Source organism: Ambystoma mexicanum, chromosome 6q (genome assembly GCF_040938575.1).
Source record: "Ambystoma mexicanum isolate Mex_15411 chromosome 6q, UKY_AmexF1_1, whole genome shotgun sequence".
Taxonomy (NCBI): domain Eukaryota; kingdom Metazoa; phylum Chordata; class Amphibia; order Caudata; family Ambystomatidae; genus Ambystoma; species Ambystoma mexicanum.
This window is the reverse complement of record NC_090937.1, coordinates 314,002,725-314,028,317: the sequence shown is the minus strand read 5'-3', so window position 1 is coordinate 314,028,317 and position 25,593 is coordinate 314,002,725. Positions and strand designations below refer to the sequence as shown.

General features: G+C 47.4%; 1 protein-coding gene across 1 annotated transcript in view; it reads left to right on the top strand.

Annotated features, from left to right (window-relative positions):
- GRIN3A (glutamate ionotropic receptor NMDA type subunit 3A) overlaps nt 1–25,593 on the top strand; it is a 1,167,194-nt gene that overhangs the window by 785,485 nt on the left and 356,116 nt on the right. Inside the window, exon 6 of the mRNA XM_069630814.1 lies at nt 2,854–3,005. Within this exon, the coding sequence (XP_069486915.1) occupies nt 2,854–3,005 (152 nt within the window). The remainder of the gene's footprint in view (nt 1–2,853; nt 3,006–25,593) is intronic.

Genomic DNA, 25,593 nt, shown 5'->3' with positions numbered 1-25,593 from the left:
AAAACAGTGTCTGCTGAGTTGTGTCTGGCCAAGTGTTCAGGGGTATGGATTGCCGCACTGTCACTGCAGGGGATGCGTTGTTTATCCCTTGGTATGTTAACTGGGTCCCCCAAGCATCCTGGTTGTTACCGAGAAACTGTTGGATTTCTTTGTCAGGGAGTACGCCCCTCCCGTGAAGTATATGGGGATATGAGCTTTTTTCTTGACAGTGCAGGTACCGGCATCATATACTGAGGGTTACATCACCATTTGCCGCGTGACTGTCAATATTTTCCATTTGGTCATTGCGCAATCTTGCATGGCGGGACAGGGATGTAGTGGCAGTGTGGCAGGGGTAATTGTGCATGGTGTTGATATGTCTTGACTTAGATTAGCTTATCTCGTGGGCAAACAGTCAGGTAAAGGTGCAGGCAAAAACTCAAAAGCCCCCAGCCAGCCCCACGCAGCCCTAAGCCTCTCACCTAAATAGGCTCCTCACACAATGGGACACCTAGGTAGGCAGAAGTTCACCCCACTTGGATAGTTAGAGAGTTGGAGAGTATGATCCAGATCCAGCTCAAGTCACTCTACAGGAGGGGTACCAGTAGATTGTTCACCTAGGCTCCTGCTGGTCAGCAAACACCATGCAAGAGCAATCAACCGTGGCCTTACCCCCGCGGGCTTCACCTCCGCGGGGGCACTGGGAATATTTATAAAAGTACTTTGGCGAATGGGTGAGGCCTGTAGGGGGTGGCGGCAAATGCCACAAAGGAACTCCTCAGCAGACCTGCTCCTGCGGGAGCAAACACCTGCACCCTTTCCCCCTGCTGGATTCACCCAACAAGTGAACTGTGCCTGTAGCCACAGGCAGAAAATGCCACAAAGGAACTCCTCAGCAGACCTGCTCCTGCGGGAGCAAACACCCGCACCATTTCCCCCTGCTGGATTCACCCAACAAGTGAACTGTGCCTGTAGCCACAGGAAGAAAATGCCACAAAGGAACTCCTCAGCAGACCTGCTCCTCCGGGAGCAAAAACCCGCACCCTTTCCCCCTGCTGGATTCACCCAACAAATGAACTGTGCCTGTAGTGACAGGCAGAAAATGCCACAAAGGAACTCCTCAGCAGGCCTCATCCTGCAGGCGCAATTAACTGTGCACCTAACCCCTGCAGGCTTAACCTTTGCGGGGGGTGCCAGGTATATTTGTAAATGCACTGTGGTGGGTGGGTGGGGCCTGTAGGTGGCGGAAGCAAATTCCACAAAGGAACTCCTCAGCAGACCTGCTCCTGCTGGAGCAAACTCCTGCGCCATTTCCCCCATGGAAATCTTTATGGAAAGAAATTGAATTCAGAAAAGTATAGGTCAACAGATAGTCCACCTGTCATTAGTGAACTACAAACGTGACAAATTGTCTTGATTCTGATAACATTCAAATCCACCTGAAACCAAAAATGTTAACTTCTGACGAAATTAAGATCTCATTTCAAGTCCACGGATATAAACCATCTGGAGCGGTTTACTGGCTCAGAAAATGCAATCATTTCTCTTAGCACATGGTAATCGTTATTGACCTCGACTCAGCCAATCAGAATGTTCAAAATACAGTCAATAAGTACTGGTATTGACTGTATTCTGAACATTCAGTTTTCAGAAGCAGACAGTGAAACAACAATGCAATTTCCAGGCATGATTTTTTTTTTTTTCAACAAGACATTTCCTCTCTGTGAGGACCTTTATTTTGCTGCAACATCATATTTAAAACATGATAGAGAAAACATTGGAAAATGCATTCACCATTTTTTTTTATAGAGAAACCGTCTACTTTTACATGACACGTAATGTGGGTGCATGTTATACCTGTTCCAGATCAACTAAGTTGCCATTTGAATGCCTAATTTATGAAAACAACCATGTTATTTTAATACTACAATAGACAACCACATTTAATTTACTAACTCAGTTGTCTATTTACTTTTCTCACTCTTAAAGTAGCATTTTTTACTTCACCACCAAAACTGCTAAACATGTATTGCTACTACCACCATGTCCTAAAAGCCTTATAGACCTCAGGAGGAGCCATTATCGCTTGGGATAATGAACCTTCCCCAACTTATGGCCCTATGCGAAACTTGGTGGAGAGTCATTATCCCACGATAATGACCCCTCTATCAGTCTATAATGCTATTATAAACATGTCTGTTCAAAGGTTTTATTAAGATCCATGGAAACAGGCATATTGCACAGTAAGTATAAAACTTTACCGTGAAGCTTAAACTTGTGCCTAAATGTCGATTGTCAGAACAGGACGTGATTGGCACCTGAGGTCAACACAATGGGCCTCATTACACGGTAGGCGGTAAGGGTTTACCGGTACCGGTAAGGGCATCGGTACCGGTAAACCCTTACCGCCTTACTACAAGGTCCCTTTGCGGGACCCGACCTTATTGGACCCGCAAAGGCACCTTGGTGCTAATTACGGTACCGCAATTTGCGGTACCGTAATTAGCTCCTTCCCCATTCCCATTATGCCCTATGGGGCAAAAATGGGAATGGGGAAGGGCCATGGAGGAAGGGGGAATTACCGCCCCGCCAACCTTGGAATGGGGTGGTAATTCCCCTTTCCTCCATAGTGGTACCGGTATGGTACCGGCGGCAACCATGGTGCTAATAGCACCATGGTTTACCGCCTTCCGTGTAATGAGACCCAATGTCACAAATCATTGAACCGTTGGTCATTTGCTTTGCCAGCTGAGTTTTTTTTGTAAAAGTCATTAATTAAGACTATCCGATGATGTTACACTGTTGCCAGCATCAATATCATTTGCTTCCAGATGAAGCCACTGACACACACTTCTCCCTGTTCATTCTGTCCAGGATATGGCATCGGTCTGCCCCCGAACTCTCCACTTACCTCGAACATATCGGAGCTCGTCAGCCAGTACAGGTCAAGTGGCTTCCTGGACACCCTGCATGACAAGTGGTACAAAGTGGTCCCCTGTGGGAAAAGAAGTTTTGCTGTCACAGAGGTAAAACCCTTTTGTTTTATTGTATGCACTTCTGCACTGTGTTGTTGCTGCTCAGGGGCACGTGTGCAGTAGCTGCAGGCCCAGGGCACGGTTTATGCAAAATGTAGATCCATCTTAAAACAGAGAATTTATTTATTTGAACGGTTTTAGTCTACACACATCTATTTGTATACACTTATTTTTTTAACTCGTACTGCATTGTTATGAGACTGAATGTTGCATCGTTCACCTGCGTGCGATAATTATATACATTAATCCCAGTGTAATTTTGCATTTGGTATAATGTCCAAGTGCTCTACTTATTTTCTGCACTTTAAATTGGTACGGGTCCCCAGATGGTCACGAAATGTCCTGTGGCTATGGTGCCGTTTATTTGCCATTCCCAGGGAGAGCGTGCAAAATATAACTGTTGTCAGAAAACATAAATATATGTACATATAAATCGGGGCTCACAGATCTGGGACCTAGAGCAGGTCCCAAGTCAAGCAATAATTCACAGAATTTCAACATGTACAGAAATGCACAGTCTGGAGATGGCACATCTGAATAATGGGCGGGCATGGGAAGGACATACTTTTTTTTTAACTACTTGCATAAATAGCTACAGTTATGGCCCTGGCGAAAGAATGCGCCCTAATGTTGTGTTAACGTGTCGGTCTATATTATTCTGAACCATGTTTGCAATTGCTTTTCGTGATGAGGGAGGGAGGGAAGGGAACTGGCATTCCTGCTAAATGGCCCTAATTTCATTTGCTTTACTGAATGCTTGGGACAAACGATAGTGTGCATTAATGAAACCAATGGTGGGTTACGTTTTTCTCATTCAGATGGATGTTTGAAAATGATATAACACACTGGCAGAGGCCCAACTACCCGTATCCACGGATCCTCCCTCACCTTGTAAACGGTGGCCCGTTCCACAGAGAAAGAGATTACTCATTTAACACTGGGAAAAAAATGTACATTTTCGCCGGCAAGTGGAATTTTATAATTAAGCAGCAATTGTTCAGTGGACGGAACTTTATTACTGCCCACATTTTTGTAATACTGAAAGCCATCAAACTTGGCTGTTCTCTACCATAGACAGTGCACAGCAGCTTTTTGGATCGTGTGCATACTCTGCTACTTTAAAACCGGCTCACGTTACCATTTTATTGTGGCATCGTACAACATAGTTCTAATATCACTGATTTTATTTAAAGAGTGTCAGGATACAATGAAACCTTTATGAAAGTTTGCATACTCTTTACGATTGCGGGGTGTTATTGTGTTTATTTTGTATTGTATGTATTAATTGACCATGCAGGGTGTTTCAACGAGAAACACTTGCAAGCCAACGGGGACATCCTGAGTCAGGTGCCGTACTCAGGCTAGGGTGGTAGTGATCAACTGACCGGTGGGTGGTGTGGAATACATGCAACAGAGACCAGGGACAGGACAGAGACGAAAGACTGCTTGCTCATCTAGAGGTTTCTAGGCACTGATACAGAACCAGCACACCCTGAAAGGAGGAGTTTAGACTGCCAAAAGACATATTTCAATAGTTCCGTGGAATGCTAGATGTTTGGGTTGGCTCTGATAGCTTATGGTACTATGTACGCCTAACATCGGGGCCAGAACCGAGACAGCAGGGCCCCCTTTAATTTACGTATTACATAGCACACAATCAGCAAAAGAGATGAGCTGGAACAAAGAGGACAGTAAGGGGTGTGGGGATGTGCTTTCTTCAAGAGAAAGTGAGAACCAGCCTCATCAAAGTCCCTCAATCGTAATGAGTATATGCTGTTGCACACCAATTCAGTGCAACTGGGGGAGAAGGGTGGCAGTGTGATCTGATCTGCGAGCCTCAAAATGTGTTTCATGAGTTAGGCTAGAATAATGTGGTACCCATCATTCTTGCTGACCAGTCTAGAGACAATGCAGACCTTGTCCTCTGAGATTTGCAAAGGGCTGTACAATTTAAACTAAGATTATTCTACCCAGGCATTAGAAACTGAACCAAAACCCAGGACGGAAGCCCAAAACGTGGAATCAAAGTGCTCCTTGCTGCCCACAGCCAACAGGACCTCCATTTAGCCAGAACTGAGTTCAAGCCAGTGACTGCCCATACACCCCTGAGTGGCAGAAGGAAAAGCTGAAACGTTGGCAACTAATAACAAAACGCATCCATATGAGGGAGGATCTTGGTGTTGTCTGCATATGAATAGAAATGCAACCAAATGGGTGGATAGAAGTCATCACAAACTAAATGCACACATTCTGAAGACTAGAGGGTGCATGGATGACTCCTGAAGGCCCTGCAGGTATTAGGGATGGGCTCCAAGGAGAAGGGTGGGAGAACAACTGATTGGGTGTGATCATACACACATTTAAACCAGTCAAGCAGAGAGTCTGGAATACCTGCCTTTCCCTCAAAGTAGCTGCAGGTAGTTGATGGCATCAAATTCTGCCAACAGATGTTCCAAATGCCGGCATACAGAGATTGCGCAAAACTGAGTGTATAACACATTGAATTCATTGGGTAGGGCAAAAACCTAACTTTTGAGAGTCTGATAATCCAGAGGTTTCAATTAATTCAACATCGAGGGGCAAGAAACTCAATGGGTTATACCAGGAGGGGAAGGAGGTGGGCCAGAATCTAGTGGGTAATTTGGATCCAAACAAGGCTTGTTTTGAGAAATGTATTCTCTGTTTAAAGCCAAGTGGTGAGGAAACAGCAACAATGTCTATAATTGCTGGAAGAAGGATCTTTTGATGTTCTGGAAAGTGTTTAGCAGGCCATAGCAACTGCTTTCAATGTAGACAATTTTACAGCCACCCTGAAGAGAGGAGGAACATGATAAAAAAACAGGATTTTTAGCAACTGCAGACCATGCTCCAAACAGCAGCGGAGCCCTGTACATGTGTGAGTTATAAGGAATGCAGGTAAGGAAGTACAAGTTACAGCAGGGGTGAGTTTTTCTTAGTATAAGCTCTTTAATTTGACAAGACGCCACAAGGACTGCCTTATATTCTGTTTGACGGTTGAAGCTTTCTCCCATCTTAGATTTAGGTTTAGATTAGGCATTTTTCCAACCTACCTTTGCAGTTTAATAAATACCCTTGAACTGTGATCACTGGTGTCTGTCTTTACTGTTGCCACCATGAGTGCCTTACATATGGTGTCAGGAGATGGAAGTGACTCAATTGAAACAAATTAGGGATTCCTACAGTATCAAAAAAGTAGTCAGAGAGCCTCTAATCCTTTCATCACCACCAAGGAATCAATAGGGTTTGATATTTGCAGTAGCAGGGAAGCTATTCTCCCTCCTGGGAAAAGAGGAATGATTCCTACAGACTTGGTCCTGATACCCCATCCAGGGTGTCAGATACGATTAGCCCCAACATCTGGAGTAGTGTGGAAGTTTGGGATAGACGTTTTAGCAGGCGTTATTGATCCCGACTTCTGGGGAGATGTGAAGGTTCTCTTACAGAATCATGGTGAGATCCCTTTTGAGGTACATTGAAGAGATCAAATTGCCCAGGGAATTTTAGAAAGAGTGTTATTCCCTCCATTTAAATAAAGTGAACTAGATAAAACAGACAGAGGCTATTTAGGCTTTGATGAAGCTGATAAATCTCTTAATATCGAAGAGAAAAAAGGGAGAAGAACCCACCATCTATCCCGAACAAGCCTTCACCAGCGAAATGATCCAACTTTTGCTGAAGCTTTTCTACAAGCAATCCCAGAAGGAGAAGGTTTAGAGAAGGGAAGTCCCCTTTTTCTTCTTAAAACATGGATTGCTTTATAGAAGAGACGCATCTGCAGAAGGTCTAGTAAAAACACAATTGGTAATACCCAAGAGCCACAGAAAGTTTGTACTGGAGATTGTGCATTCCCACCTTACTGGGGGGCATTAAGGACAATCTAAAACCCCAGTGCATATTAGGGGGATGTTTTCCCTGCCAGGTATTAATGTGGATATCAAAGCATTCATCCAGATATGCAAAATCTGTCAAAAAACCAGCACACACAACCTATTACTTTCCCCTCATAACCCATTATCAATCATTGAAATCCGCCTTTCAAGAATCGACATGGACATAATTGGTTCTCTAAAGGCATCCTGATCAGGCAATAAATATGTCCTTGTGATTGTGGATTATGCAGCTGGATATCCCGAGGCCTTCCCAATTCGAAATAATACCACACAGCAGATCCTCAAACATCTTCTATCATATTTCTCCAGAGTCAGTTTTCCCAAGGAAATATTAACAAACCGGAATTCAAACTTTATGAGTTAGCTTATGTCTGAAGTCAAAGTGCTACTCCACATTACCACTCTGAACTTCTGTATGCCATCCCCAAACTGATGGCTTGGTACAAAGATCCAATAAGACCCTGAAATTGATTTTATGAAAACTGGTAGACAACGACGGGAAAGACTGGGATCAAATGATCCCATGGGCACTATTTGCAGTGAGGAAAACTCCACAAGTTTCCACTGGGTTCTCCCCCTTCGAACTGCTCTACGGCAATGAGCCCAGAGATGTCCTGGACATGCTCTGGGAAACCAGGGAAGAACGAGAGGTGGCTCCTATTCCCATCTCGCAAACTGCCACCAGAATGCGAGACCTCATGAAATTGGTCTGAGACTTGGTGTGTACATATATGGAAAAGGTGCAGAGCCAACAAAAATCCACTTATGACAAAAAAAAATAATTTGAGATAATTCTCCATAGCACAGAAAGTACTAGTCCTCTTACACACGTCAGTAAACAAACTTGTCTCAAAGTGACACGGAGTTTATGAAATTGTAGAGAGAACGGGAACCTCTACTTACAAAGTAGACCAACCAGATAGAAAACATAAAATCCAATTATATCACGTAAATCTCTTGAAAGAATGGAAAGAAAACCCATCAGCCACCCATGTCACAGAACTAGCCTGTCTGGTTCCTGAAGAGTTAGATAAATGTATATTAATCCATCCCAATCTAGCTATCCAAAAACAAGAAGATTTAAAAGACATGGTAGACTAATTTTCCGATGTATTCTCAGAAAGACCAGGAAGAGTGAAAGGCGCATACCACTATATTAGAACACCTAAAGGTAAAGTGGTTAATTTAAAACTGTATCAACTCCCTGAAGCCAGTAAGCAGATAGTGATTGAGGAAGTTAACAAAATGATCAATATTAATGAACCATCTTCAAGGCCCTGGTCCTCTCCTATCGTATTGGTCACTAAACCTGACCGTTCGTGGAAATTCTGCATAGACATCCGTTAAGTTAATGCCATCTTGGACTTCAATGCATATCCCATGCCTCGCATCAATGATCTAATTGATAAACTCGGAGCAGCCATCTTTCTATCTACCCTAGATTTAACCAAAGGGTAATGGCAAGTCCCTTTATATGGGCCAGATAAGCAAAAAAACAGCGTTCTCAACTCCTCTAGGACTATTTCAATCTAAAGTCCTGCCTTTTGGCTTACACGGTGCACCAGCTATTTTCCAATGGCTCATGGATCAAATGTTACAACCCTAAACTGATTGCTGTGGAGCTTACATTGACAACATTGTCATTTATAGTAAAACCTGAGAGGACCTTCTCTTCCAACTTTGTACCATCAAGAAAGTCCTCAGAAAAGCTTCAAACCCAGCAAAGTGTTGATTGGCCCAATCAGCCGTAAAACACCTAGGCTTCTTCATAGGGATTGGGAATGTACAACCCCAACACGAGATGCTAAAAGCTGTTCTCAGATACGCCAACCCCTAACGCCAAAAGAGATCGTAGAGCTTTTCTCAGGTTAATAGAATATTACTGTAGGTTAATCCCCAACTTTTCAATAAAAAAAAAACTGATTCACAGATAAACTTAAGAAGGCCGAACCCCAGAAACGTCATGGGAAAGACGAGGATGAGATATGCAACAACACCCTGAAACAAGCTCTGTGCCAGAACCCAATCCTGAAGGTAGTCAACTTTTCTAAAAAGTTCATTTTACAAACGGATTACTCCCTTACAGGGTTAGGAGCACTCTTATCCCAGGTTTACGATGGATTGGAACAACACATATTATTTACCAGCTGCAAACTGTTCCCTGGCCATCAAATTGGCCATGATCCACCTTAGATACTACCTCTTAGAATGAAAATGTACACTCGTTAGTGATCACTCACCCCTAATTTGGATTAGACAATGCAAAGAGTCTAAGCCTCGGGTCATGCAATGGTTTCTAGACCTACAACCCTATTGTTCCACTGCGGAACACTGAAAAGGAAAAGACCAGGGAAATGTAGATAGTCTTTCCCAATTCCCCTGTGCAACAAATGTGGCTACATCACATGGATGAAGGGTATGTGTGAAACCTAAAGTTGTCTCCCTGACTAGTGCCCGCGGGTCTGTCATCCAGGTGGTCAGGACACAGCCATCGCTATTGGATCCAGTTCCTGTGGGTGGACCAGTGAGGGAGGATCACCTTGGTGGGGGATCCTCGGGGTGTGAAAGTGGGACACTGACGGGTGAGACGTGGTATCCCCCTTCTTCAGACAACTTTTCCCCAACCTACCACATGGGATACACAAACTCTTTACCCCCCCTTTCCCGAAAGCAAACACTTCTGCATATTACGAAGGATGACAGACTAATTCTCTAGCCATTTACCTGACATGTCCCAACAGCAGGGTCCGGCAAAGTCAGGCAATTGACTAGAACCACACACACCTGATTGCCATTTCCCTACCGACAGGGATAAAAGGTGGAGCACAAGAGCGCAATATGAGCAAGGTAGACCGCATGACGTGAGAACTAACTCAGCACAGCAGTCCAAGAGGAGGAGAAAGATGGCGCATACCGAGAGGGTGACAAGGACAGAAGCAACCTTGTCCTTTCCAACCAAGGCCTATGAAGCCTTGGCATAAGGAATCGTAAAACCGCAAACAATAGCCAGCGTGTGTTGCAGCAGATGTCAGCAGTACACGGGACCCTCCTCCGTTGATAACCAAGCCGGGGAGAGACACTTGTCTCCATGGTACCAACCTTGACTCCAGAGAGAAGAAAAGCTGAGCAGTTCATCACAGCAGGTGAGACGAGGGGTTGAACAAAAGTAGCAAATGGATAATTGAACAATACAAAGTTACAAAGAACTGTTGATATCAAAATGGGGAAAAACAGCAACAGAGAAGTCTAGCGCCACGTGGGTGCTCACTTAGAAAAGGCTGGGCGATTACCAGATTGTAGAAACTACCATTACCAGATGGTCTTGGAAAAGGCGAAAAAGGGGTCAAAGTGGTCATATAGGGGTCTTGTAAAATCCTCTGTACAGTTGAAAGACTTTGACCGACAGATGATTGTGAAGCTAAGGGAAGTGAATCCTGCATTGTAAGAGTTAAATAAGAAAAGGTACGATTGACAAGATTGGCAAGAGTAAAACTCGAATGAGGGATGCCGATGAAGAGGGGGCAAAGTCTATAGACCCTTAATACAGTGTGTTGACAAAAGTGTTTGTTATTTTGAATACATCAGTTACACAGCAGCAAGAGACATTTTATAGAAAAGAGACTTAACCACCGAAGGCCCTGATTGCTGAGAACAGAATTGTTAGCTGGTGCTGGGAAAGCTTGAGCGTGTGCTGTGCACCAGAATCCTACCTTGTCCCGTGCTTACTTAAAATGTGGGAAAGGAGACCCTGCTACTACATCCTGACTTATTATTAGTGAGCACTTCCTTCTTTCTTATGAACATTATCCCACACTTAATTATGTATTTAGCGTAAAGTATTGGCAATAGGTTTGTCTTAGTATAGGCTCTTTCATTTGACAAGACGCCACAAGGGCTGCCTTATATTTTGTTTGATGGTCGAAGCTTGCTCCCATCTTAGATTTAGGTTTAGATTAGGCGTTTTTCCAACCTACCTTTGCATTTTAATAAACACCCTTGAACTGTGATCACTTGTGTCTGTCTTTACTGTTGCCATCATGAGTTCCTTACAGTACCTATAGTGATCCTATGTCTGATGTCATCAGATAAATAACCAATGTTGTCATATATGACGTTATTAGTGATGGTGCCAGTGATGTGATCAGTGAAGTCACACATGATGGTATTGATGATGTAACCACAATATGACCACAATGATGACATCACAGTTGACAGTCCTGATGTCATCATGAATGACATCACTAATTACATCATCTATGATATCAATGATGGAATCACTGATTACATAACAACATTAACCGGCCATGGTCAGTGGCAACAACGTTTGGCGATGCCCCCTGTATATTTTAACACAATACGGGGCCACTGTAAACTGCAATCTCATCATTGTGGTCACAGGCTGCGCAACAGTGGGCTTGAAGTTAAGGTGGTTTTAGCTGAATTTCAGGGTTTTTTGTTGCGTTGAGTTCTCACCTTAGCATCCCTGCAACTAAAGTTTTTTTCCTTGAAATTGAAAGGTTTTGTTATACCACACCACTGTGGCCAGTGTATATTTTAGAACACTACCAGACCTCACTTGTCCACTTTATTTTTTAAATCACTTCCAGACCACTAGCCATGGCTTTTGGCCATGGCCAGTGTCTATCCATTTTAGAACACTACCAGACCACTAGCCATAGCCTTCGGCCATGGCCAATGTTCAATTTAGAACACTACCAGACCACTGCACATAGCCATCGGCCCAGTGAGTTCCCCACTGATCATCACTATAATACTATATCCCAAATTTTGTCATTTTGTATGGCATAGTGCATCCCTTTTCTTATAATGCATATGTGCTCTTTGGTTTTGCACCAGGAATGCGCTGAGTCCTGAGTTTCCCAATGCATTGAATTTCAGGGGTTTTTGCGATACGTTTCTTACCTTAACTGATTGTTAACTAAAGTTGTGTCATTGAATTTCGGGGCTTTTGTTATTGAATAGATTTGTTCCACACCACTTTCCAACTGCCCATTGTAAAACAAATCCAGAGCACTATCTATGGCCTTTGGCCATGGTCGGGCCCACTGCATATTTTAAAACACTTGCAACCCATCGCTCAAAGACATTCATCAATCACAGACTGATTTTGACCTGTTTTGACGGTGGTGTTTGTTATGCATAAAAGATGGCAGGCTTTGAGCGATCACAATTTTGTTTATTCATTGTACAGTGAAATAAAATGATTTGCCAAGAATCACACACTTTGGTTAAGCAGCTTGATTTATGGCCAGTTTCTTAGTGACTGTTGTGATACTTTGCTAACTAACCGCAGTTAAGCAGCATGCAAAAGGGAAAAATAGATAGGCTGTAAGAATAACATATCTGACATATATAATTATAGGATCCAGAATGCAAAGTCATGTTCAAAAGAACTGTTTTCTATTTTGTGTGAGTTTAAGAATAAATCCCTGCCTTCCTCTGCACCATTAAAAGACAATGAGTGGTGTCAAGCAATTCATGATGTTTTCTATAATAAGGTCTTCTCACATCAAAAACCATCTCAGAGATGAAACCAACCATGTGTCAGAGTGACGCTTATCGATCCAGCCTCTTCATAATATGTAAGGACATTCTTGGCCCTTGGGTCACCAAGTTTATCAAATATTAATTTGCGGAATGCAGCGTTTGACTTTTTCTGAAGGAGGCATGGGTTACTCTTCTCCTAAAAAAGGAGTCCTTGGATCCTTTTGTCTTGCAAAATGATCGTCCTATTACCAATATGCCATTTCTGGCTATGGTACAGAAATGGCTATGCTCGACCTGCAGACTAATCTGCTTCAGAATATGGACCAAGGGCAACTTTCGGTTCTCATGCTGCTGGATTTATCCTCAGATTGTGATCTTGTTGATCACGCTTTACTCGAGGATAGATTAAAGTCAGGGGGCCTCATTACGACCCAGGCGGTAAGGGTTTTACGGCGGCGTAAACAGCACCGACCCTTACCGCCTGAGTACGAGGTCCCTTAGCGCCATGGCGGACTTAACACCTGCTTTTAGCAGGTGTTAAAATCCATGGCGCTAAGGGACCATGGAGTTAGTTACGCCACCGTAATTTACGGTGGCGTAATTAACGCCTTCCCCACTCCCATTATGCCCTATGGGGCAAAAATGGGAATGGGGAAGGGTAAATGGGGATTGGGGACTTACCGCCCCGCCAAGGTCGGAATGTAGTTTACGCCATGGTGGTAAAGTCACGGCCCAGGCGGTAACTTACCGCCTGGGTCGTAATGAGGCCCAGGGTGTTTTACAAAAGCCGCTAGTGGGATCTCTTCTTTTTTGGGCCCCAGGAACTCAAGGGTGAATGTGCGGGATGTTTTTTCCGAAACCACTCCTGTTACCTGTGGTGTTCCACGCGGGTCAAGTATTTCACTGACATTGTTTAATGTTTACTTGATGCTGTTCCTGATACTGTTGGTCAGCCTGGGTGTCCAGTTGGCAAACTATGCAGTTGATACCCAGAGGATTGTAAAACACTCTGGCTCATATGTTGAGGACACAGCTAAACTCAACATCATTTATGAGTCCATTCACTTGTGGATGGCAGCCAATTCCCTGGCTTTGAATGCCAGTAAAACAGAGCTCTTAATTGTAGCCTCTGGCTTTAAGTTGAAGTCACTCTCTGAAGAGTATAGGCATGTTTTACTTCTGGGCACATTGATTCCAGTGGCTAAGAAGGTTAAAACTCTAGGGGTGGTACTGGACGCTGAATTGTCCATGACCCATCATGTGTCCCTCAGTAGATCCTTCTGTGGGATGAATACGAAGCTTTTTTGCAACATCCGCTCCTTTCTTTCTTATGAGAATTTAGCCACCCTTGCCTCAGTTCTCATTAACACACGACTGGACTATTGTAACAGTCTGCTTAACGGCTGCCCGCATTCCACTATAACCACTCTCCAGGTTTTGCACAACGGTGCAGTGCTGGCAGTCGTGGGTCTTACCAGGCGTATCCACATCACTGCAGGCGGGGTTTACACTGGCTACCAGTAAAACTTAGAATTAGGCATACATTTCTAACTTCAACACACAAATGTGTGATGAACACGGCACCCCAGTATCTTACCATCCACCTGCAATTTCATGATCCCTCCAGCTCTCTCAGATCCCAAAACCTCCTTAAAATGGTCCAACCCAGATTCAGGTCTGTGAAGGCTGGTGGGCGCAGCTTCAATGTACAAGGTCCCAACCTTTGGAATCCTCTGCCTCTTAGACACAAGCCAAGTTTAAGAAAGAGCTAAAAACGCTACTCTTCAACTTGCCACCTGACTAGGCCTGTAGCTACACTATGAGCTTTCCCATCTGGATTCTGAGTTTTGTCTCCGGCTCTTCTCTTCATATCGTTTTTTAATGCTATTTGTGCTTCTTGTTTGTCTTGTTGTTTACGTGTGTGCGCCCTGAGGCCCACGGGCATATGGCGCGATGTTCCAAGAATTCTTAATAAATAAATAAATCTGCCCAGGTACATTTGCCCCCTTAGCAAAAATCAAAAGCTGACACCCATGAATATACGCAAAGTAAGTGAGCATATGTGTTAAATTTAAATATACAAATGCAGCTCAATTGACCTTCCCCTTAAAAGAAAGTGAGCAAGACAAAATAGCATTGGGCTTTCAAAAAAAGTAATGAACACCAGAAAAATTGCTTGAGAGAGTAAATGTTCCAATAAATAAGCTGATAAATTATAAAAGGTGCTCACATTTTATACCCTGCAATCTTTAGTGAAATATTCCTTGGAAAATAAAATCCCAATACATGGGTCCTTTACTTGTGCCCCAAAAAGCAGCCACAATCATAGGAGAATAACTGCACCAGCGTCCAGGATTGCAACCTCTCTTGCCACATACTGGGCAAATACCCATGGCTTACTTGCCCTCTCATCATTTTCCCTCCTCACCCCATGTCTGTCTTTCAACAATACTCTGCTTTATAAAGACAACTTGAAAAGAACACATACCATAGTGTCATTCAAATATTTAAACACTTATAGAACTATGTTAGACAAAAAGTGTACAGTTGTGGCATTTCACCCCCCACCACCACGACCCCCCAGCATCTTGACTGGGAGATTACAAATATCAGAATGCAGTTGAGCAAAAGGCAAAACAATGGTCTCTCAGAGCTCTCAGAGAGCACTGGGAACATAGAAGACCATTAAACCATGTTGGGGCAAACTATATATATATAACATAAGGTTATTTTTGTTTTCCTCACACGTGCAAGGTAGATTTGCAATTCTGCATGCAATCGCAGCTACTTACCCAGAGATAGAAGTTCTTTTCATATGGGCCTGACGACGGCTTGACTGTAACGCTCACCTGACTCCCACGGAGGCGCTTGCCTGGTTCGCGCTGCTGTGACCTCTTCTAAGGTGATGCGCAGGGTTCGGAAGACGCACTGGACCGGGCCCCAAAATCTGGCTTGTCTGGGTCTCAGAAGTATCCTTCTGTAGGCGAAAATAGGGGATTAACTGTCTGCGGGGTAATGCAATCGGCCTCCCACTTTCCCCTCTCACCCACCTTGAAACCCTTCTGTGATTCCCCGTAGCGTCTCACCTCAGGGTCTGGAAGGAAGAGCTCTCCATCCTGCTTCTGATGCAGGAGCGCGTTGTTATCCAGTTACTTCACTGGATTTTCGGATTGGTGAGAACCAAACTTGCTTGGCTTCCAGGTAAGTTTTTTGATAAGAGGTTCCCCTTGTGTCCATGCATTAATGTACTAATGCTAGTGTCTTTTTCCCCATAGGGGCCGAGGTACGGAATGCTGGGGAACAGGCACCGACCCGAGATGAGAGGTGAAATCCTTGTAGAAATCAGGTAAGTCTTTAATGAGCGTTTTTTGGTAATGTCTTTTCATTCGCTCATTAACGCTGATGTCTTTTTTTCCCTTTTAGGGGCCGGGGTCCGGAAATGCCAGGATGTGGCGCGGACCCGAAATGAAGAGGGAATGAATCAACAGGTAAGTGTTAACATGGAGATTTAGCTTTCCTTATTCCCTTCTCTCTCTCACCTTTTGTTCTTGTCTTTTTCTCCCTAGGCGCTGGGGCGTGACTGCGAATCCGGATGATCGCTGCTGAACATGGAAGCGCCCTGTAAAGGTGAGTGGAATGCGGCGCTGCAGCGATCGACGCGGTGAGCTTTTAAATAAAAGTCTTCCTTTTCAGGATTGTCGGCGAGATGTCTCCGGGATGCGGATTTAGCAGGTAAGGAATTTTCCTTCTGTTCTCTTCTTCTCTTCCTTTGCAGGTGATCCAGGATTCTGGCAGGCGTGGCAGAAGTCAGGATGCAGGAGCAGACACGGTGAGCGTCCAGCTGCTAGATGCAGAACAACGCGAAGCACGTGTGGCTGTTCGGGTGGGGTTTAAATAGCCTTGGAAGAAGTTCCAGGTATGTATCCTTCCTCCAATCAGGTATGTGTCCTTTCCTGACCACGCCCGGATGGTAAATTAGTCCCACAGGTAAAGTAGTTCCTTTCAGGCCTCAAGGAGGCCGGGATCCTGCAGCATGGTCTGCATCAGGTAAGTGCACCCAAGCACTCCCATAATGAGCCTGGCGCCTATGGCGGCAAGACTGATGTCTTTTATGAGCCTGGCGCCATAGGCGCCAGGACACTATCCAAAGGGCCCCTATATGGGGTTGCTGGGTCCTTCCTTGGGGACTGGATGTCCGCTTTCGGGGACGCAGGGCTTGAACCGGCTCCCCGGGAGCGGGCATCATGACAGCAACATTTAGAGTGCAATACTTTCAAGGAATGACAGCAGCATGGTTTAAAAATAGAATTATGCAGATTCTGTGTGTTTTCTTAGTGTGCTATGAGACATTTGAAACTAAGAAAACACACAGCATCCAGGACTTTGGACTGTCTCCCATCCGTGCAGTAACCGTGACCAAAACCTGCTTAGCTTCAAAGCGAGGAAGGGGCGGGCCCCCACAGACCATGATGCTCCAAATGGTCTTGTAACTTGTAACTTGCAACTCGTGCTCATTTATTAGGCAACATGGTCTGCGGGGGCCAGCACCTTCTTTGCTGTTAAGCTAAGCAGGTTTGGTCCTGTTTTCTACATGGATGGTAGTCCTGGCAATGAACTACAAATACCCTTGGTTATACCCTTGCTTATAATTTTGTAGCCTTTATACCCATGGATGTAGGAAAAAACAGTGAAAAGATAAAAGCTTCCCTGCCCCCCAGGCCCTCAGCAAGTGCACCCCTCTTGTGTGCCAGCTCCCCCCACTCTCCAGGTGGCTTCCTCAACTCCCCTGTTCTCTCCCATTCCCCCCGCCCCCCACATCACACATTGTTTCTGAGAAGCAGTTTGCTTGAGAGGTCGCTATTTGCAGCTATAGCTGAGGTTACCGAAAAGCTTTGTTTTGAAAACTCAGTCTCTAGACCCCGTCCAACTCCTAAATTTCATGCCGTGTCCTTTTGCCTCGCCCAAACCTATAGTTTGATGGCATGTGCATGTTTTTTTTTTCGAATAGCCTCAGCTATGCCCGTGGCTATCTCTCACATCGAGAGTAAAAGAAGATGGCTGCTGTTTCATTTATAAACACACAGTTCTCCAGCATGGGGTCTGGCATGGATTCACATGCTCATAAATATTCCCCGTCGTCAGGCTGGGAATCCTCGGTAAAGAAAGATCAGTATCAGTTTCGTTTCTGATCTGTCTTTCGTAGTAGTAACCAATCACTGATCTCTGCGTCATACTGACCACAGCCAATGACTGCCATCTCCCTGAGCCCCGCCTCTGGCAGCCATCTTCAGATTTTTACCGCACGTTCAAGTTTTGGGATCCTCGTGCTATTGCTCTCGAGCTTTAGGGCATTTTCGCGCTTTTTCATAGGAAAATTCTCTCTTTTTTCGGTCAAAAGAGCCTCAAGCTCCACCGTTTCTTTATCCGATCAACGGGGACCCGTGTCGGATTCTACTACGCCCCTCAAGGGTGAAGATTTCGTCGAGCCACGCTTTTGGAGGACTCCAGAAGTTTCTCAGGCCCATCTCAGACATGGCCCAGGAGAAGGGAAGCTCGACGCCCGGAAAGCTGTTCAGGGTCTGCCCTGGATGCCAGCTTCAGAATGTCTTTAAGGAGGACGAACACTCCCTTTGCCTCTACTGCCTGCATGAGGACAAGACACACGTGGAGAAGGACTGTGCGTTTTGCGGCAATATGTCGGAGCGGACCATGAAGGACCGCCATCTGCGTCTCGCCAACTGGCTGGAAGGGAATAGCCCGTCAGGCGAGAAAAAGAAGAAGTAGTCCGAGCGGTCTTCTAAGACCTTTGAGGGCGCCCCGGCGACGGGGGCCCAACAGAAGGCCAAGCACCGCGAGTCCGCTGGCACCGGGAGCGCCGAACGGTCGGGCTCTATGTTTGCCAGGCAGGGCGCATCTCCCCGACGCCATCAACCACGAGCCAACGCTCTGTTTCGGGTAAGAGGAAGGCCGAGCACCCGGCGAAGCTCCTGGAGAGACCCCGTTCGAGCTCGAAGGCCCCATCGGAGGGGGAGCGAGGTGGTGACCCTTCCCCCAAGGAGAAGGCGGTGAGCGCACCTAAGGTGGTGAAAGCCTTGCTCCACCCTGCCAAGGCCTCTATTGAGACAGTCGCGGCAGCCCTGGTTCAGCCTGTGGAGGCTACACCAGTGGAGGCGACCTCGGGGCCCAGAGTCTCCCTGCCACCGCGGAGGGAGTCCTCTTTCAAGCCCATCGACAGGACCCCCGTGAAACCTCCGACGGAGAAGAAAAAGGGGGGGGCAGGAGGTTGTCGTGGATTCGGCCTCAACCTCTGAAGAGGAGCTGATCGAAGTCTTAAGCCATGGCATTGGCGTGGAAGAAGACCAGCCCGTCGGGAGGGACCCCGACGTAGGAGACGACCAGAACATCGAGGGTGCCGACGAGGCTCCTGACCGCCCGTCGGAATGCCCTCAACCAGTGCCGCAAGACAACTCGGCTGCCATTTTGTTGGCTATACAGTCCTTATGCTCGGAGATAAGGACGAGATTGCCGTTACCACCAACGGAGGAACCGCTCCCGACGGGGGACCCAGAGCCAGGCCCTTTTCCTTTTCAACCATCGCACCCTGCTCAGCCCTCCTCCCTGTCCACGACCCGTGGGGATGATACGGGGACGGACTCGGCCGCGATGGGTACAGACGACGAGGTTTACGACGAGGATCTTCCGTCGTCACCTCCTCCCCGCCCGACGAGATTGGATCGTTTCATGCCATGATCGCCAGGGCATCCGAGCTTTTCCAGCTCTGCCCGGAAGAGAAGAAGAAGGAAGGTTTCCTTCATCAACGGCGCGAGACCAAGAGGAAGACGGACCTCGCTGTACCTCTACTGGACGATATCTGGGATGAGGGTCTCGCCCTCCTCAAGAACCCATCCACAACGCCTGCGAGAAGGGATCGGTACGAGAAGAAGTACCGGGTCCCGGACGCGGCCCCCTTGTGCTTTCGGGCACAGCCGACCCCGGACTCGGTCGTCTCCGTGGCGGCCAGGAAGAAAGCGGGGGGGCTTCGGCCTCTACGTCAACCTCCCCCCCGGACGGCGAGGGAAAGAAATTGGACACGATGATGGGACGCAGAGTCTTTCTCATCGGCAGCGACGATGATTAAGGCTGCCAATGCCTTGGCTATCGTAGCCCGCTACGACAGGGAGTTGTGGTACAAGATCGCCCCCCTGCTGGACTTCCTACCCGACGACAAGAGGGCAGAAGCCCTAGAGATCTTGCAGGAAGGAGAAGATCTTGCAGGAAGGAGAAGTGGCGTCGGACCACGCCATTACGATAGCGACGGACATCACTGACACTGGGTTTCGCCAGTTGGGCAACGGCGTGTGCCTTAGACGGCGTGGATAGCTCAAGGCAACAGACTTCCGGCAGGACGTGCAGACCAGAGTTTTGGACATGCCGTTCGACGGGAACAACCTGTTTGGGAAAACAGTGGACGATTCCCTACAAGCCATCAAGACGGACACGGAGACGGCCCGGGCTCTTGGTGTTCTCCAGCGACGGCCGCCCTTTCAGAGAGCCAGAGGCAAGCAGGGTGCCTCCAAAGGTTCCGGCGGCGGATATTCCACCTACCGTCAAGCGGCCCGTTCGTCGTCACAGGAAGCCTACAGGGGACAAGGCAAGTCGGGTGGACCCTGCCGTCGTCGCCAGGGAGGACAAGGCTGCAAAGCCTCGTCGAAGCAGGACTGAACCGGCCGTGGGGTCGGGCCCCCACCAAAGCATCCCGGTGGGAGGCCGGCTGGCAAACTTCGTCAGCGTGTGGGAGTCCATCTCCACCGACCGTTGGGTGCTGGACGCCCTGGCCCAGGGTCACGCGCTCGAGTTTCTAAAGAAGTGCCCCACATCCCCCCCGTGGCCAGGAAGGAACATCATGTCCCTCAGCTTCTCTTGGAGGTAAAGGCGATGCTCAAGAAAGTCGCCATGGAGCTCGTCCCAAAGAGGCTTCGGGGATCCAGAGTTTACTCAAGATACTTCCTCGTGAAGAAGAAGACAGGAGGATGGCATCCCATCCTGGACCTACGACGACTGAACAAATTCATCAAGGCACAGAAGTTCCGGATGGTCACCCTCCAGCACGTCCTGGGTCAGCTGGAGGAGGGCGATTTCCTGTCATTGTTGGATTTGGAGGATGCTTACTTCCATATCCCCATCCTAAAGGGACACCAAAAGTTTCTCAGGTTCGTGGTCCAAGGGCGTCACTACCAGTTCAGAGCCCTTCCCTTCGGATTGAGGTCGGCACCCAGGGTGTTCACCAAGTGCCTCGCACCGGTGCGGTGCGGCTGCACCTGGAGGGGATCCACGTCTACCCCTACCTGGACGACTGGCTCATCCGAGCAAAGACAAGGGAGCTCGCCGCGGAGCACACGGCGAGGACCGTCCAACTACTCACGGACCTGGGATTCTCCATAAACTATGTCAAGTCCCATCTGGTGCCCGCGCAAGACGCACTGTTTCTGGGAGCAAAACTCGACACAGTGGCGCTTCTGGCCTCTCCGTCGGAGGAAAGGACGACAGCCATCATGGGCAAGGTGCAGCGGATGCTGGTTGCGGACGCGGCCAGGGTGAGGTCCATCAAATCCCTCCTCGGAATGATGTCTTCTTGCATTTATCTCATCCGCCTGTGCAGGCTTCGGATGCGCCCGTTACAGGAGTTCCTGGACGCCCGCTGGATCCAGACGACGGGCAGCTTCGAGGACAGGATCACACTCGACGAGAGCTTCCAACAAGCGATCCGGTGGTGGGGCACCTGCGCGCATCTGACGACGGGCATGGACTTCCAGACCCCTGGCCACCAGAAGACAGTGACCACGGATGCCTCCCTGGAAGGGTGGGGAGCGCACACCGAAAATCTGCACGCGAGAGGCCTTTGGCTTCCGACGGAGAAGTCCCTCCATATCAACGTCCTGGAGCTCCGTGCAGTGTTTTGGGCCCTCAGGTCCTTTCGTCCGTCCCTCAAGGGCAAGGTGGTGAGGATCTTCACCGACAACACCACCACCATATTCTACATCAGGAAGCAGGGCGGCACCAGGTCCCCAGCCCTGTCCAAGGAGTCGCAGGATCTGTGGCATTGGGCCGTCGCCCAAGGGATGTTTCTGGTGCCGTTTCATCTGGCAGGAATAAAAAACACCATCGCCGACTCGTTCAGCAGAGAGCTGCGCTCGTGCCATGAGTGGGAACTACGACAGGATCTAGTCGACCGCCTCTTCCGACGGTGGGGCACACCCCAGATCAATCTGTTCGCGACGGCGACGAACTCCAAGTGCCGGAGGTTCGCCAGCAGGTTTCCCCATCCGAGGAGCATGGGCGATGCTTTCTCGTTCCCCTGGGAGGGCCTATTTCTATACGCGTTCCCCCCATTGCCATTGATGATCCGGCTCATCAACCAGCTCAAGAGGTCACGGTGCAGGATGATCCTCGTCGCACCTGCGTGGCCGAGGCAGATATGGTTCCCGGACCTTCTGGACTTGTCAGCGTCCCCGGCATTCAAGCTGCCAGTGGACGCAGATCTTCTCTCCAGGGAAGGAGGCGCCATCCTCCATCACGACCCGAAGTCGCTGAACTTGCAGGCCTGGCTCCTGCAGCGTTAGAGTTTGGAGGTTACGACACACCGGCCGACTGCAGAGAGGTTCTTGCAAAGGCCAGGGCGTCCTCAACTCTTAAATGCTACGGACACAAATGGAAGAGGTTCTCTGTCTGGTGCCACGCACAGAAGATTAACCCTCTACGGATTACGGCTCCTCAAGTACTGCCGTACCTACTGACGCTGGCCAAGGCTGGACTGGCGCACGCTTCCATCAAGTTTCATCTTGCTGCGATCTCCCGATACACCAGAACCACGGGATGGACGTCTTTGTGGTCTCATCGTCTGGTGAAAGAATTCATGAAGGGACTGTTCCGATCATTCCCGCCGGTGAAGGCTCCGGGCCCGGCGTAGGAGCTCAACGTGGTGCTGACCAAGCTCATGGGACCTCCGTTCGAGCCTCTGCACTCAGCTCCATTGAAGTTCTTGTCGTGGAAAACAGCGTTTCTTGTGGCCATCAGCTCCGCACGACGGGTGGGAGAGATACAGGCCCTTTCCTGCAAGCCCCCGTACTTGATTTTTCACGACACGAGGGTAGTGCTCAGGACGCACCCCTCCTTCATGCCCAAGGTGCCGTCGGACTTCCACCTCAACGAACCCTTGGTGTTGCCTGTTTTCTTCCCTTCGCCTTTGTCGCCGGCTGAAAGGACTTTGCACTCGCTGGATGTGGCTAGAGCGCTGAAGTTCTACGTGGACCGCACAAAGAGTTTTCGGAAGAAGTCACAACTTTTTGTGAACTTTGGACCTGTCAATCAGGGGAAGCCTCTCTCAAAGGCTTCCATTTCCAGATGGCTCTCCGGCTGTATCATGTACTGTCATCGGTTGGCAAACCGACCACTGCCCGGCCGTCCGAGAGGCCATTCCACCAGAGCGATCGCAGCTACCACGGCGTTCCTATCTGGTGTGCCCCTGCTGGACATCTGCAGGGCTGCTACGTGGAGGTCGACGCACACCTTCACGAAATTCTACTGCGTCGACCGGGATTCCAGGGAGGAGTCCAGGGTCGGCCAAGTAGTGCTGCGCAACCTGTGAGCCTGGTGAGAAGGTAAGAGATGCTTAATGTTGAGTTGTTGTATTGCTTAATGTTGAGCCTGTTGCCACCTCCCGTGGTTGTGCATGTGTGTAATGCTATGTATTCTTTTATTCATGAGCATGTGAATACATGCCAGACCCCATGCTGGAGAAGGAACAAGTTACTTACCTGTAACTGTTGTTCTCCAGCATGGGTCTGGCATGGATTCACATGCAAACCCTCCTGCCTACCCCTCTGCGGCTCTTCACTTGGTCATACTGCCACTTCACGTGCTACCAAATCTGAAGATGGCTGCCAGAGGCGGGGCTTAGGGAGATGGCAGTCATTGGCTGTGGTCAGTATGACGCAGAGATCAGTGATTGGTTACTACTACGAAAGACAGATCAGAAACGAAACTGATACTGATTTTTCTTTACCGAGGATTCCCAGCCTGACGACGGGGAATATTCATGAGCATGTGAATCCATGCCAGACCCATGCTGGAGAACAACAGTTACAGGTAAGTAACTTGTTCCTTTCTTGGCAATTTACCTGAGAAATAGCTATCTATTCTGGAGAAGGGGGCACCCCTTCTACATCAAATATTTTAAAAAATAACCCCAAACCACAAAAAGGACTCAAGTTAACGCTTCGGGCCCAAATTTGTTCAGACCCAGTCCAAATCCATCCAGCTGTTTGGGCTGTGCGGATGGAGCACAAATTGACAATTTGTGTCTATGGGAAAATGAATGAGGACTAAGCAGCAACTTTTTTTTTGTCTTCTTTACAGCTTTTATTTTTTTAACAAATCATTCCCAAAATGTGCAGTCTGGGTGGGCCGGAGTGTGCCTAGTTGACCTCAGAATTTTGCCAAATGTGTCAGATCAGTTAAAGGTTATTAGCAATTCATTTTTTACGAGTTTCCTATGGGAGTCCCACTCACTATAGGTTGGAGAATGCCCCCTATAATATATATATATCTTATAAGGTGGTGGTTGCCGTCCTATAGTTAAGGCCAGGTGTCAAGTCCATAAAAGAAAAGTGGGGGAATCATTAACATACCAATAGAATGCAGCGTCACCAGAAATTAGCATGTCAAGGTATCCTCAGAAAAAAGTGGGTGGGGGGCCTGAAAAAAGTGGGGGACTCCATCTACCCACGTGTACCCTCAACTTGAGCCCTGGTTAAAGTAAGTCAGAGCTGCACAGGAAATAAAAAATGAATTGTTAATAACTTTTGACTTGTGCGAAGGATTTGGCTGAAATGCTGCAATTTCGTACATCTGGCATTTATAAATGAAACAGCTGCCATCTTTTTGTTCTTCTCTGTGTGAGAGGTGCCCACAGTTATACCCCAGGGTATCAGAAAATAAAACAAAGATCAAAAGACAGGCAAACATCATCAGGCTAGAGGTGGGGGAGGAAAAAGGACAGCAAGTGAAATTTGCTAGTTGGCAGGGGCTAAGGGACCAAGTTTGCAATGTGAGGTTCAAACAATTTTCACATACACTCGGGTATAACCTGGGGTATAACCGTGGCTACCCGACGTTTCAACTGAAACTGCATCACAGAAATGACGAGTGTTGTGGGGGGAATGGGAGAGGGTAGGGGAGGTGAGGATGCCATCAAGAGAGTTGGGGCCACAGGCCCAACTAAGGGAGGCACTTGGTGAAGGTCTGGGAAGTCAAACAAGATCATTGTTCTGCAGTTTTTTCCTGATAACCGTTAGTATAATGACTATAAATAACTGAGGGATTAACGAACGGTATATGCAGTTCATTGCAAATATAGCCATGGATATAGTAAAAAATGATACAAAATTATATATTTTTACAGCTACAGTGAAGTTGGGGGTGAAAAATCAGCCATGGCCAGTGACATGATTTTGTTTTAAAGTACACACTGGCATGGCCTAGTGGGTGTTATTTACAGTGGGAACGGCGGAAGGCAATGGGTAGTAACCTGTTTTTATTTTAAAATATACAGTAGTCAAGGCCAAAGACTATGGCCACTGGCCATGGCCAGTGGGCTGAAAGTATTTGAAAATTAATAGGGATCACTGCCAAAGGCCAAGGCTAGTGGCCCATTTGACTTTTTAAATATAAAGTGGGCACAGTCGAAGGCCTTGGCTTGTGGGCCGTTTGTGTTTTTAAATATACAGAGGGCATGGACGAAGGCCATGGCTAGTGCCCTGTTTGTGTTTTCAAATATGCAGTGGGCATAGCTGAAGACCATGGCTAGTGGCCCGTTTGTATTTTAAAAAATACAGTGGGCACGGCAAAAGGCCATGAACGGTGGGCTGCAAGTGTTTTAAAATATACATTGGGCATGGCCAAAGTGCATGGCTAGTTTTCTGTTTGTGTTTGACCGGGACCCACTGACCATGACGAAGGCCATGGACAGTGGCTCATTTGTGTATTCAAATATAAAGTGGGTAGAACCCATTTGTGTTTTCATCTGGGCATGGTTGAAGGCAGTGGCTACTGGCCATGGGCATGGGCAGTGTTGTGGGGAAAAAAAGTATGGAATACAAAAC